Source organism: Pygocentrus nattereri, chromosome 30, assembly GCF_015220715.1.
Source record: "Pygocentrus nattereri isolate fPygNat1 chromosome 30, fPygNat1.pri, whole genome shotgun sequence".
In the NCBI taxonomy this organism is placed as follows: Eukaryota; Metazoa; Chordata; class Actinopteri; order Characiformes; family Serrasalmidae; genus Pygocentrus; species Pygocentrus nattereri.
Window position 1 is genome coordinate 11,493,612 of NC_051240.1, and position 14,860 is coordinate 11,508,471.

Here is a 14,860-nt window from a genome sequence, read left to right on the forward strand (position 1 = left end):
CCTTATTAAGTAAACCAATACTAAACCAAATATAAAGACACAGTATGCACATTTTTCGATTGACTATGGGCAGCACTCACTCAGTGCCATACAGTTTGCTGAACTGCCACCAGTCCAATTCCAACGATCACTCGCTAGATCGTAATACTTTCTGCCGTCACACTCAATCTCACTCGCACACCCTCTGCTTTTTTTTTTACATTAAAGTCAAACCAGTGATTGAATTAGCACTTCTATTTATAACCAGTACACTGAAAAAAATCTTGCTCAGTTCAACACAACAGCTGTGCCATTTAAGTAATGCATGTCAATACAGCCTGCTTAAGCAAATGAGCAACTTAAACACAGGACAGATATCAATATGAGGTGGACACTACTCCTTTTATTTACTTCAGTTCAGCTTTTTGCAGCAGACATGATGGCGAAAAACTTGATTTATAACTGTTTCATACAGTATCAAGACCTAATCAATTTAAGTCGTCTCCAATTCCAGCCACTAGTTAGGACTCCCCCAATCACATGGTGCTATCAACACACTAGGAGGGTGAAGGCTAGCACAGGCTTCCTCCGAGACTTGTGAAACCAGCCACCGCTTCTTTTCGAACTGCCGCTCATGCAACGTCATTGGACAGCCAAACACGCTCGGAGGAAAGCGGCAACTGCACTGACTAGCATCACGTTGAGTGATGGGGGAGAAGGGGGGCCATTCTACCCACCCAGCGAGAGCAAGGCCAATTGTTTTCTCTTGGACTCCTGGCTACCGATGGCTATATCATCGCCAGGGATCGAGCTCGCAATCTCTGATAGGGCCAATGCTTAGACAGTTGTGCCACTCGGAAGCCCCAATGTTGCAGGTTTAGGTGCATTTGTGATAATGTAGCTATTCCATTTGCAGGATGCTAACTAATGTACTAGGCTTTCACCACTTGGTAGCTGCATTGGCTTCATAGGTCCATTGCAAAACTAAAGCAGCAAACCTCAGACACCAGGCATCACTCAATCCGCTACATTTCAGGTAAGAGGCAAATTATGTCACTTAAATATCTGTTTCTCTTTCTTGCAGCCACGTCGAACTCCTTCACGCCGAAGCCGGAGCTTTGCAACACGCTGCTGTACTCCCTGGTGCCCATCATGGGCATCGCCGCAATCCTGCTCTTTTCCTTCTGGATGTACCGCCACCATAAGCTGGCCTACCCGCCCGTACTCGTGCCCACACAGGTAACAGTCACTGCTCTCTCAGTCTGCACACACACGTCACTGGCTCTGCTGTTAGTAGAGAAAAGAAAAATGAATTGGTTTATGCAGAGACTTTTTTTCTGCTTGTTCTTGATTATACAATGTGATTTTGTATCCAATCCACTATTTTCCTGTAATATCATGAAATGCATATGTGACTCCTCACATTATTCTACAGTACTTCTTTATGTGAATACACTTCTGCATCAAAATAAAATTAAAATGAGGCATTTAGGGTTAAGGTTAGATTACGTAATTAGAATAAGGTAATTAGAATAAGGTAATTAGAATTTTTAGAAATTAGGACCATTTGTCACTGTGTTTGCACACTGTGATATTAGACCTCTGTGTTTAACCCATCCGTGCAGTGAAACACTTAGGCTTCCCAGTTTCTAAAAATGCCAGGTGGAGTACCATCCAAACATATGTTCTGATTAACTTAACAATTAAAAACAATAATTTAGATATACACCGAACAGCCACTTTATTAGGTACATGTTGATGTGAGAGGTCAGAGGAGAATGGGCAGACTGGTTCCAGATGATAGAAAGGCAACAGTAACTCAAATAACCAACCAAAATCTCTGAGGAATGTTTCCAACACCTTGTTGAAAGTCTGCCACGAAGAATTAAGGCAGTTCTGAAGGCAAAAGGGGGTCCAACCTTTTACTAGCAAGGTTGTAGCATTAGGTGTACCTAATAAAGTGGCTGGTGAGTGTATATGGCTGCTTAAGCATTCAGTTAATTACAGAACATTTATCTGTACATTCACATTTCCTCAAATGTCACACAGCACAACTGAAATCAAAGATCTCTGATATGCTGTGTAGAACAAATAGGCACAAGACCTCAAGTTGACCTTCGTGGTGCAATGCCAAGGTCATTAACCCTTTCACAAATTTTGATAAATGGGTGTTTTTGAGTGGTTTAGTGTACCAGGTCACGTGGTATGATTGTATGAAAATCTTGTTGTTGTTGTTATGATAAAATCTATTTAATTATTTGAATATATGTGTATATATAATGTATATATGTATAACTTAATTTGAGTTCAGAGACAAAGATTTACAAGATTGTCCAAGTGCACAGACTAGTTTATACATGTTTTCAACAGTGATAAATAACATATATAAAATGAAAATGTTAATAAGAAATTGCACCAGTTGACCTTTTTTGGGTAAGATTGATGATCACATTATGCCATTATAAAAGCTATAAAGCAGATATCAACACATTTCTTACATTCTTGCACATACAAAATACATATATTCTTTTCAGTGGTTACATTTATTACATTATTATTTTGGAGAGGCTTATCTGCTCAGTTCCACGTGATTATAGTTTCATGATAAATAAAACACAACAGCGTATTGGATTATTGTGTGTACTCTCGTAGAAGTTTGGGATAAAGAAATAGTAGTGTTTATTGGTAAAAGGTTTTATTGTTTGTGAGTGAACTAGAACTGAACTGAATTAAACGTTGAGAGAGAGGGAGAGAGAGAGCATTGTGTGCTGGAGGCTGTATTGCTTGTGTGAGGAGAGATTATTGCGAGTTTTAGTTACTGCGTTCATCCTGACCCCTCAGTCACTCCCCCCATCCCCCCTCTCTCTCACACGCGCACACACACACACACACACACACACACACACACACACACACACACACACACACACACACACACACACACACGCACAGCGCTTAGAGTGATGGAAGGCCCAGAACACACACATGAATAATGCATCTTGTCTGACGAGCTATAAAAAGCTGAGAGAGAGAGATTAAAGCCTGTATGAGAATGTTAAATCAATAATGTAGATTTGCTCAGTGCTGTGTCTGATTGGCTGTATGATACAGATCCTGGTCACATGATTCTAAATGAGTTTGTGTGTGTGAGAGAGAGAGAGTGAGTGAGTAAGAGAGGGAGAGAGAGGGAGAGAGAGGGAGAGAGAGGGAATGAGGAGCCCATCAGAATGTTTGATTTTACATGTCATCTTAGTTGTGGTCTTTCTTTCTTTCTCTTCTTTCTTTCTCTCTTTCTCTCTTTCTTTCTTTCTTTCTTTCTTTCTTTCTTTCTTTCTTTCTTTCCATCTGTCTTCACCCCTTGTCTTTGTTTTTTTTTGTTTTTTTTTTTGGTCTGCCTTTATTTGTTTCTTTCTTTCTTCCTTTCTTTCTTTGTCATTCCATCTTTCTTCACCCATTGTCTTTTTTTCTGCTTTTCTTTCTCTTTCTTTCTTTCTTTCTTTCTTTCTTTGTCATTCCATTTGTCTTCACCCCTTGTATTTGTTTTTTTTTTCTTTTTTGGACTGTCTTTCTTTCTTTCTTTCTTTCTTTCTTTCTTTCTTTCTTTCTTTCTTTGTCATTCCATTTGTCTTCACCCCTTGTATTTGTTTTTTTTTTCTTTTTTGGACTGTCTTTCTTTCTTTCTTTCTTTCTTTCTTTCTTTCTTTCTTTCTTTCTTTCTTTGTCATTCCATTTGTCTTCACCCCTTGTATTTGTTTTTTTTTTCTTTTTTGGACTGCCTTTCTTTCTTTCTTTCTTTCTTTCTTGCATGTATTCGTCCTCATGGCTTTTATCACAGTGGATTAATTGAGAGGGGGATGAAAAACCCTCCCCTGCCTCTTTCACTCTTATCCACCCTTCGTCCTCTGTCCGCTGCACTGGAGGCAGTAATTCTTTTGCCTTTTCTTCTCTTTCGCTAGCACGCCTTTCATATAATGATAGAGGTAAGAAAAGTTTAATTAACTCATGAAGTCACTTTAATTCTCTCTTTTCTTTTCTTTTCTGTGGAATTTTGGTCACTAATGTTGCATCATTATTCCTGCTGCCCCATTCAGAAAAAAAGAAGTCCTCTTTTTTCCCCTCAGTTTTGTCAGATTCTTTTCAGTTTGCATGGATGGATGCTGTATTCCAGATCTGTGTGTGTGTGCGCATTCCAGAGTGCATGGATGGATGTATTTTGATTGTGACGCTGTCTGCTTTCTTCAGCTCTATTCAGTAGAGGTCTGCACAGACATGAAATTGAAGTCTGAACCCGACCTGTACCTGCGAATTTGAGACTTGATCCAACCAGGCCGGTACAGCTGAATTTGACACCCGAACCCACTTGTCTGCACTGACAGAGATGGATTATTACAGACACAGTTCTGCAGTGCTTTGCTTTGTTAATATGTGCTTGAATAGATAGATGTGCTGGTATCTTACACATCTGTAATCGACTACTATTTATTATCAGTGTAGTTTTGTGGAATTGCCAGTCATACCTGGCAGAGAACTGCATCCACCCTCCTGATCAGCAGTTAGCCCTTCTATGCCTAAGTTCCTATCTCCACTGCTGCTAAGCAGAAGTGCCTCGCACACTTGGGGCACTTGGGGTAACCTTAACAAGCAAAGATCTGCTGTGACCTTTTACCAACCCAACACATCCCTCTCATTATCCATCATATGGCTGAGGCTGTGAGAGTGTGAAAAATTCACATCAGCAAAATCCTTCACACAAGAAGTCATTCATTATTTCAATGAACAGTGTATTTGACCATGTCTTAATTCTCTTTTATATCCAAACACCACCTGACCTGGAAAAAAAGGTCTAATCCCACTGTGCGTCAGGTTGGCGAAGCAGCAAAATCTGAACAGAGAAAGGTTATTCCCTCGTGGAAAAATGTTTCGATTGGTCGATCATGACACACCTATAGCAGGATGTTCTGCACAGTTTATGGATCCTACCATAACAAGGCAAACAGAACCGGAGCAGTGCCATTAAAGCTGTTTAAAAAGTCACTGTGTTGTTAGAGAAAATCTGTCAAACAATGTGAGTGAACAAAAAATGCTTGCTTGTCAGCAGCACTAGATGAGTTTACAGTAAACAGTAGTTGTAATTAAATTAGCTGTAATTACTAATTTATAATATGAATAATTCCAGTGCTGCAATCTGTGAAATCCACAATGTATATCACACCTATGAACTATGATCAACTGAAATCCTTGTGATGTTAATGGAATAATATTCCAATCTCATGTTGCTCACGTGTACTGATGAAGTAAGAACCTGTATTTTGTTTAAACAAAAGGGTTGACAACTTATTTTCTTAACTAGAACTAGGCTGGTCAGCTAACTAACAGGCTAAAAATAGCTAACATGAAATGACTGCAATATACAGCGATGTGTGACCGAACGCCTGTCTTATTCAGAGTTCCGTGGTTGCTTGGCAGCGATTCTGTATTCTAAAGGAACTACATTTCTTGGTGGAAAACTTGTTTATATTGATTATTATTGGTAATAACTTGGTAATAATTTCTGGTTGTGTTTTTATCATATTTTATGTTGAGCTCCGTTTTTATAAAAGCAGTAAGCCACTTGAGGCTGTGCGTTACAACAGTATAACACATTTCAATCAAAATATATTCGATCAACATTAGCAAAGGACAAAAATGCATAGCGCACCATAAAACAAACAGAACCTGCGTTTTATGACTGCTCTGAAAAGGGGCTAATTTGCTGTGCTAAACATAAAACTACAAGGTTGCCATTTTCTGTTTTATAAAAACTGCTCTCAGTAAGACAAAACGAAGCTGACAATAAACAGGTTGCATAAAATAAATTTACTGAAGCGACTACAGCATGTAGACTATAAAATGTGCAACTTCTTTGACAACAGAGAACAACTGATCATCCAGGACAGTGAATTCCATTCATTTTTAGCTATACTTTGCACTTTTGACCTTTTTTTTTCTTTCTTTCTTTCTTTTTTCTTTTTTTTTTTCGTAAACTCAGTCTACAGGTGATGTCTACATGCTCATGGGGGCTTTGCACTTCTGTTCTAAGGTGTTTGCTTTATTCTTCATATCCAGAAGGATGCTGTGTGTTTACATGGTATAAAATCCACAGTGGAGAAGTTCTTGGATATTATATCTCCTCTTGATACGTGGCACAAATAAGAGATTTCTAGATCTCTTGTCGAATGTCCCGTATAGAAAGCGTGAAGTAGTTCCACACGGACAGACACTGGTGACCTGCTGCCGCTTTACCCGTTTCCTGCACTGGCCGGTGTTTCTCGTTCAAATGATTATTAATGGTTATTTATACCAGTTTTTATTTACTTACAGCCAAAAGTTCCACTTCTGACTCTTTTTGGCTGACAAGTTTCGATGGCTGGAATTTTGCTGCGTCCTTAATAATAACAGTTTTGTTTATTTAATTAATAGTTTTTATTTTTATATTTATTTCAAGCTCGTGTATATGTTTTAGAAGCAAGCTCAATGGCAAACTCTTTTTCAGACTGTAAACTCTATCCTTTTGTCCAGTTGGGCAAGTTGAGGAAAATTAAACATTGAACACTGCTTTAGAGAACAAACTCAAGCACCACTGTATACAGGAAGCGGCCCAAAACCCATCCTGAAACACTGTTTTGTTGGAGCCCCATCGGCCACGGGTCAGGTAACAGACCTCTACTGTTTAGTTATGCTGCTGATAGTGGAATAAGTTGGTAGACGATGCTCATGCTCTTTTTTTTTTGTATCTGAAGAGTGAACAGAAACATGGTTTTCAGTTTTCTTTTGCTGCTGCATTCAGGCTAGCAAACCCGTATCCATACGAACTGTGGTGATCTATGGACGGCTGTGTTTAATGTGAATGTTGTGTTTATGCAAGCCTGGCATTTTCTCTCTGAGTACTGTATTAAAGAGAGTTTACTGTTCCTGTGTGAATTCTGTATCACAGGGCCTTTCACACCAAACACTGTGAGAGGAACCTTTATGTTCTTGTGTGAATTTAATATTACAGAAGCACACTCTCCTGTATGATTTCTGTCTTATACAGACATTGCTGAGTCTGTTTGAATGCTTTATCATAAAGGCCTCAGTGCTCCAGTATGAAGTCTTTGCTTTGCTTGTGGGTTTGTGTAGGAAGGCTCAGAGAAAGTGCTCCTGGGTCTGAACCACTTTTCAGTTCCACTGTCAGGTCTCAGAGTCTCTTTAATAATTAAGAGCGGAGGAAAAGTCAAACGTAAGCATGTAGCTGCGCGTGTTTAGCGCCCACATGACCCTAGCCAATGTCAAACCAACCCTGCACACCCCTCGTTCTCTCTTACTCTCTCTCTCCTGATGCCTTCCTCCCTGGAAAGATGTGCCTCTTCCTTCATTCTTCTCCCAGATTAGTGAGGAGTAAAGGGTAGTGGAGCACAGTGAGATCAGGAGAGGAAAAAGCTGAACACTCAAGTATAGCAGAAAAATCAGATTACGGCGAACTACAAAGCTGTTGCTTGATTGTGCAGATTGTGCCATGATTAGGGTTGGAATGGCTACCAATTTTAATAATATTATGCTGTACAAAAACCAAATGATAATCATATTGTTCTACATGTAAAAGCTTCCAATAACTATGTCCATTTGCCACATTTGGAAAGAGGAGCTCTGACAATTTCTCTAAATTTCTGTCAGTCAGATTCCTCTACAGTGGTGCTGATAGGAACCAGGGGTCACAATGTCTTTAACACAAATATGGCCATTTAATTTTCTTTCAAAAACAACCACCGAGCTGACACGTCTTCGTTTTTTAAACTATAATGTTGATGATGGTAAAATAGTGGTTAAACAAAGTTTTCTTTGGGGACTGTTTTGCCTCATGATGTCCTGCATGTGCCTCTCCAACATGAATGTATTTAAGGCTGAAACGTTTTCAAAGCTATGATGAAACAGCGTGAAGCAGAGTATTCATAACTATTTTGCATAGGAACTTTCTATGAGGGAGCTTTTAGAGATGGTTAACTTTTTTGACATCTGGTTCCTATCACCACTCAGTAGGTAGGTTTCATTACGATGGAGCATTTCACATCAAACCACTCTGAATGACTTTGTTTTAGCCTCTTAAACTCCTTAAAGACCACCAGTGGTTCCAAAACGCACTTCCAAAATGCACTCATATTCTTCAAAACATTCGTATTTCATAAGCTGCAGTGAAAAAGTGGGTGTCATATGAGAGCTGTAACTGTCTTTTTCCCGTCAAATAGATGATGTCATTTTAAACCCTTATAATAAAAGAAGCTGAACTCCACAAATCTAGATGGTGTCTCTTCAGTGATTAGCTCTGTAAAAATTATTTTTATAAAATAATACAAAGAGTGTGTAAGATTTTTGAACTACTTTCAGCAGTAAATTATAAGCATATAGCAATATGTGCAGATCATGAAACACATTTTCTGTTAATCTGAGGGGAACTTTTACAAAAATAAATAAATAATGTAAAATGTGCCACTCTCAGTTACTGAATAATGTGCCTTTCGATTTGGTCGTGTAAATTCAGATGGACAAACCGAAATATACCCTGGAGTATAAGAGGTTAATTTTAACAATTGAAAGAAAATAGTGGAGGTGAACAGCTCTACTGCTGCAGTCTACCTGCTAGTCATACATCAGGACAGCACATGTTTGCAAAGTTATAATATAAATGGTGCACATTGGCCTGTAAAATCTTAGTATTTCTTTAACGTGAATTAGTCTTAATTAATTTTAATCATATACTTATTTCAATATGGTCTAAAGTGGGACAGTAACATGTTGAAACAAGCTGTTGAAAACAGCTGCAGCTTCTTTCTGGGTAGTCAAATATGTCCCCAGTTAAAGAGCCCATATGAAAGAAAACTGACTTTTCCTTGCTTAAACGTTCGGTATGTGTATCTAAACATTCACTGCCCAGTCCATACAGTCTATTTATGGAAATGAGGCTGTCAAAACGACCTTTTTTGACTTGATTGTTTTTGTGATGTCATGAAAACCAACACGCATACATATATTGATCTATTCTGGCTACAGCAGTTTAGCCCCACCCATTCACATCAAAGTTATAAGGAGTGTTTCAGCCCAAACTGCTTTTTCATATTCATTCAGAGGTAGTTTATGTATATGAATCTTAAAGGCACAGCGAGAAAAACTGCTTTTTTATTTTAAGGGACAAAGAGGTTTAAAAAGCATCATGTAAAATGAATTACTATTCATAAACATCCACGTACATCGTCAGTGGCCCTCGGAGTGAAATATTAAACTTATGATTTTTTATTAATTAATTATTAATTAAAAATATAAGATGTGCTCAACATATTTGCTTCAGTTAAAGTAGTACATGAGTGACCTGTTCAAATGCCCAACACTGCAAACACTCACTGTGCTTTCATTGGACTGTCTCTTCTCATTGGTTACAACCTGTAATCTGTGTCCTGGTTGGTGAGGTGTTTATTGGTTTAGTCTGTTTTGGATGGCAGGTTGCAGGTGGCAGTTTGATCTGAGTGGTTGAGCGAATGTTGTGCTTTTTACAGCAGTGCTTTTTCACAGTGTGGGTTGACTGCTTGCTCATTTTTTCTGCAGGACCCTGGGCCAACTCCCCCCTCTCCGTTCCTGGGTCAGAAGCCACTGCAGTTGCTCGAGGTCAAAGCCAGGGGGCGCTTCAGCTGCGTGTGGAAGGCACAGCTACTTAGTGAACACGTGGCTGTAAAAATCTTCCCCATACAGGTAACACAAAAGGAGTGAGGGTGTGGGTGTGGATGTGGGTGTATGTGGTGTTAGCTCATGCAATTGCATTTCTGAAAGGTGCTGAAGTGTTGAAACTGGTTTTTAATTTTGCCTGTTTTTTCATCTCACAGAATAAGCTGTCTTGGCAGAATGAGTATGATATTCACAGTATTAGTGGGATGAAACATGAGAACATTCTCAGCTTCATCGGAGCTGAGAAGAGAGGAAACGGCATGGACATCGAGCTGTGGCTCATTACAGCTTACCACGAGAAGGTATTCACTCATACAAAGACATACATAAAACACGTGTACATTGAGCCATAGACCATCAGAGCTTAATACATAAAAAGGTATAAAAGTGACACAAACACACAATATATAGGTGGATAATATATACAGTACTGTGCAGAAGTCAAATAACCTTTTGTTTTGTTTTATTTTATTTCATTTCATTTTATTTCATTTCCAGTTGTAATAGTCTACACTGGGGTTCGGTAACCCAAATGTTAAGAGGAGCTATTTTGTCCTTTTAACAAAAGTCAGACCAACTTGGGAGCTACAACATTTTATGTGTTTCATCATCTTGGCTGTAAATATGTCTCAGTATGTGTTAACGTGCTCGTATAGGCTCAAAAATATAAATGAAAATGCAGACTTACTTTGCTCTGCTTTAAGCTTTAGCTCAGCTAAAGCTGCTTTTTCACATCTCCAGCAGGAAACTTTTCTGCAAAAGTGGAACAGTTTCTTGTGAAAAGTCTCTAAGTCTCTTCAACTTATTACAAGGCTGAAGTCAGCTTCTCATTCTCCAGCCTCTTGTTAGAATTTTCCCATTCCACCTAAAATGGTGCCTGATGCACCAGCGGGTTTCTTGCAAATAAGTCCATTTGTCTGCAAATTCCCGATATACGTCTTAAATCTTTTTCTTTGCCGTTCTGTTAGCTACTAGCTAGACCACGTTGTTATTGTTATGGTGACCAGCAGACTGTGCGCCAACCTTCAGAGTTAAAGGGTGAATTAGCAAATGTACATTAACTCCAGTGTTTAAGACTGTTTAGTGTTAGCTTATTTATTGTTAACTGTGTTAGAACTATCAGCAGAGCTTTAGTTTACTGCAAAGGGGAATTTATATTTTTACCTAAAAATCTAATTCTCCTATGGAGCTGCAACAGGGCAGTAAAAGAGCCGCATGTTGCCGACCCCTGGTGTACACTCTGAGACGGCCGGTCCACCAGCAGCTTCTTTGTTGGATTTGCATTTTTTTTTTTTTTTTTATTTCTATTATTTTATTTCTATTTCTTTTTCTTATTAGGGGTCTTCCTGACAACTACACTTCCTTTCAGACCCTTAGCATTAAGTTACTTGCTCATAGTTAAAGAATGGACAGAAACCTGTTTGGATTTTTCAGATCTGAAGCAGCAGTGAAGCTTGATTTTTCTGATTCTGATTTAGTAATGTCTCTAAGATGAAAGCTTTGGTGACCGTTTTTGGTTGTGTACCAGCTCTTACATGGTTGTTTGGAGGCCTATTTTCTCTTAATCTTTCAATCATTATTTTGAACAATTTTCAGTGTAGCTCATCACTGCTTTCTATATTGAGATATTAATGTATACTCACACACACACACACACACACACACACACACACACCCACTAGTGCACACCCACTAGAAAGGCAGAAAAGTATACAAACAGAATATGCCCAGGAGACTCTGTACACAGAACGGTGTCACATCATAGATTACTATAATAACATATAAATGTATACTCTCACAAACTCACGTATGACACTTTTAGGTCATTCTATTGAACCATTGTTTAGCTGTGGGCAGCATACATTTCTGCCATTCATTATAGGCTCATAAGTGACCCCTTGTGGCTGCGGTATTTCACATTATGCTCCAACATGTGGTTTACGTCACATTTATGCTATGACTATTTGCATTTGTATGTATTGACAGGGTTCATTGACCGATTACCTGAAGGCTAATGTGGTGTCCTGGAATGAGCTGTGTCACATAGCGCAGACTTTTGCTCGAGGTTTGGCATATCTGCACGAGGACATCCCTGGACTGAAGGATGGTCATAAGCCTGCTGTTGCACACAGGTGCTTTCCCAGTGGCTGCCCACACATTAAACTTGTTTTAACTGATCTTATTATTTCTGCTATTCTATCTGTCCATCCTTTATTAGCTGTATATTTCTGTACTGTAGTCTTGTTAAACATTCTTTTTGCTTATTTGTTGTTTTTCTCTCTCTCTTAGGGATATTAAGAGTAAGAATATACTGCTGAAGACTAATTTGAGTGCCTGCATTGCTGATTTTGGCCTTGCTCTCAAATTTGAAGCGGGAAAGTCTGCAGGTGACACGCACGGACAGGTGAGTTCTGACCCCTGCATCAGCAGAGAACTCCTTCTCATGCAAGCCCAACACATGTACATGCACATAAAATTGAGTTAGCGGTGTCCAGATGTCCTTTTATGCCAAACGATGTCTATCAGCCTTAACAGGTTTGGTGTCTGAAGTTTGCTACTTTAAGTCAGCAGTACTTCAGTTGCCAAAAAAATTTAACGTAATTGAAACTTCAGCCCAACATGCTGTTTTAAGTTCACTTAAGAAGAGCTCTTTGTACATCTTTCTGACACTGATCACCCTTAGAGGGCCGCTTCGTGCAGTGAAGCAGGCAACCATGCGATGAACATTTCAGAACAAGGTCTCAAAACAAACCCATTGATTAAAACCATTCTCAATCAGGGGAGGTCTCAGAACAAACGTAGCAGGGATTAGAACCAGTCACAGTCAGATGAAGGTCTTAAAACAAACAATTCTGTGATTAGAACCAATCACAGTCAAGGGGAGGTCTCAGAACAACTAATATAGTGATCAGATCCAATCACAGTCAGGGGGAGGTCTCAGAAGAACTGATGCAGTGATTAGAGCCAGTCACAGTCTGGGAGAGGTCTCAGAGCAAATGACAGTGATTAGAACCAATCATAGCCTGGGAGAGGTCTCAGAGCAACTGATGCAGTAATTAGAACCAATCACAGTCAAGGGGAGATTTCAGAACAACTGAGCAGTGATTGGAACTAATCACAGTCAAGAGAAGGTGTCGGAACAAACAATGCGGTGATTAGAACCAATCACAGTCAAAGGGAGGTCTCAGAACAACTGATGTAGTGACTGGAACAAATCACAGTCAAGGGGTGGTCTCAGATGAAACAATGTGATGATTAGAATCAGTCAAAATCTGGGACAGTGCTCTGAAGAAATGCCTGGAGTCAGTCACAGTCTGGGTGAGATCTCAGAACAAACAACATGGTGACTAAAACCAGTCATGGTCATGGAGAAGTCACAAAAGACATTATACTGCAATTGTAGCCAATCACATTTACTGCACTATATGACTCACACCACCACATGCTTTGGCCAAAAAGATGACATTTTACCTCAACGCATCCTTTTCTGTTAGAGTAGATTGCTGACTTTAGTTTCGTACTGAGTGATGAAGCTAATGCAGCCAACAAGTAATGGATCCTCATTCTCCATCAATTTGAGGCAAGTATTTGATGATTTAGGCCAGCCATTTGCACCATGCTAATTGGTGGGGGATAAGCTTTCATTAATGTGAGCTGCATTAGCCTTGTTGCTCCAGTGCAAAACTAAAAAAGCAAACGTCGGACATCAGATAAGGAGGGAAACTGTATAAACTTGATTTAACAGATTGCTTTTAGCTGATTTTCAGGAAAAAGCTACTGACTTTTTTTTTTAACAACAGCTCCCTTTATTTCTAAAGATCAGGATAAACTTGAGCGAAGATATAGATTTCTTTGATGCTTCTTTTAGGTACATGTTTTTGTTCTCAGTGCTTTGACGGTGTGTATAAAGGTACCTGTGTTTCTATGTTGTTAAGGTGGGCACTCGACGCTACATGGCTCCGGAGGTGTTGGAAGGAGCTATAAATTTCCAGCGGGATGCCTTCCTGAGGATTGACATGTACGCTGTGGGACTCGTGCTGTGGGAACTGGCATCCCGCTGCACTGCCGCTGACGGTAACACACACATACACACACGCACGCGCACACACACACTCACACTCATTTGCACTGTTGTACTCTCTGTCACACTTCTACAAATATACCGTACTGTACAAATGTCTTATACATCTGAGAAAATGAGACAAAGTCATTTATCAGGGAAGTCAACATTTCTTTATTTAGAAACACTGCCATTAGATTTAATAGAAAGAAGTAAACAAATAAACAATACATTTTGACATGGAAGTCTCTTATTTGCAATTACCGTCCAATGGTTAGTTTATCTGACAAGTCCAGACAATGGCTGGAGTGCAGCGAGAGGTCAGGAACCAAACCTGCATTCTTCTAACCAAGGTTAATAATTAACGCTATTGTTAGTAATTAGTAATTAAAAAAAAAATTGATTTGAATTTATTCAAATGCAACTTTTAAATGGCAGGTTCCGTTGATTAATTTTGATAAAACCAGAGCCATTTCCAGCTACTGTATTCCATTTAGCACCGTCTGAAGCATCACCTATAGGCAAAACACAGAACAATGCCAGTGACAATCAGTGACAATATCAGTAATTTGGTAGTCAAACAAAGCAATTTTAAAGTGAACAGATACAGTTACCCTTGAAAAAAGGCATAACATGGTTGAATGAAAGCAAGAGAACAACAGTCACAGAGAAGCTGAAATATGAAGCCATTATTGTTGTCACTAGATGTCAGTGATTTAAAATTGGAAACTGTGTTATTCTGTTTACATCACACATTTTTTTATGTTCAGGTTCATGCAAATCTTGCATTAATATGATAAAATTAATGTTAATGTAGTGTTGAAACTAATAAATACATTTTATCTACTCATATATTTAAAAAATCTTTCTTTAAAGTCAGATTTGAGTAAATAAGGCACATCTGAATCATCGCTAAACAATACCAGTAATACCACACAAAATACCAAAAACATGCCATCTCGATTAATTGCTTGAATGTTTTAGCTGCCCTGATTGGGGTTATATAGGTTTTGCCCTTGCAAAAATGACATACTGAGTTAAATAGTTCTAAACTGTGTTCTTGGCTGTCTAAGACTTGCACAGTACTGTGTA

The 14,860-nt window shown here is 39.0% G+C and overlaps 1 protein-coding gene across 2 annotated transcripts in view; it reads left to right on the plus strand.

Moving 5' to 3' along the window:
• The window catches only part of LOC108430016 (activin receptor type-2A), a 72,055-nt gene that overhangs the window by 52,456 nt on the left and 4,739 nt on the right, over positions 1–14,860 (plus strand). The window contains exons 4-10 of one of the 2 annotated variants that reach the window (XM_037536577.1): positions 1,064–1,218; positions 3,936–3,959; positions 9,592–9,735; positions 9,867–10,010; positions 11,695–11,840; positions 11,998–12,112; positions 13,644–13,782. In XM_037536577.1, the coding sequence (XP_037392474.1) occupies positions 1,064–1,218; positions 3,936–3,959; positions 9,592–9,735; positions 9,867–10,010; positions 11,695–11,840; positions 11,998–12,112; positions 13,644–13,782 (867 nt within the window). The remainder of the gene's footprint in view (positions 1–1,063; positions 1,219–3,935; positions 3,960–9,591; positions 9,736–9,866; positions 10,011–11,694; positions 11,841–11,997; positions 12,113–13,643; positions 13,783–14,860) is intronic. The other variant, XM_017702151.2, reaches the window with a different exon arrangement.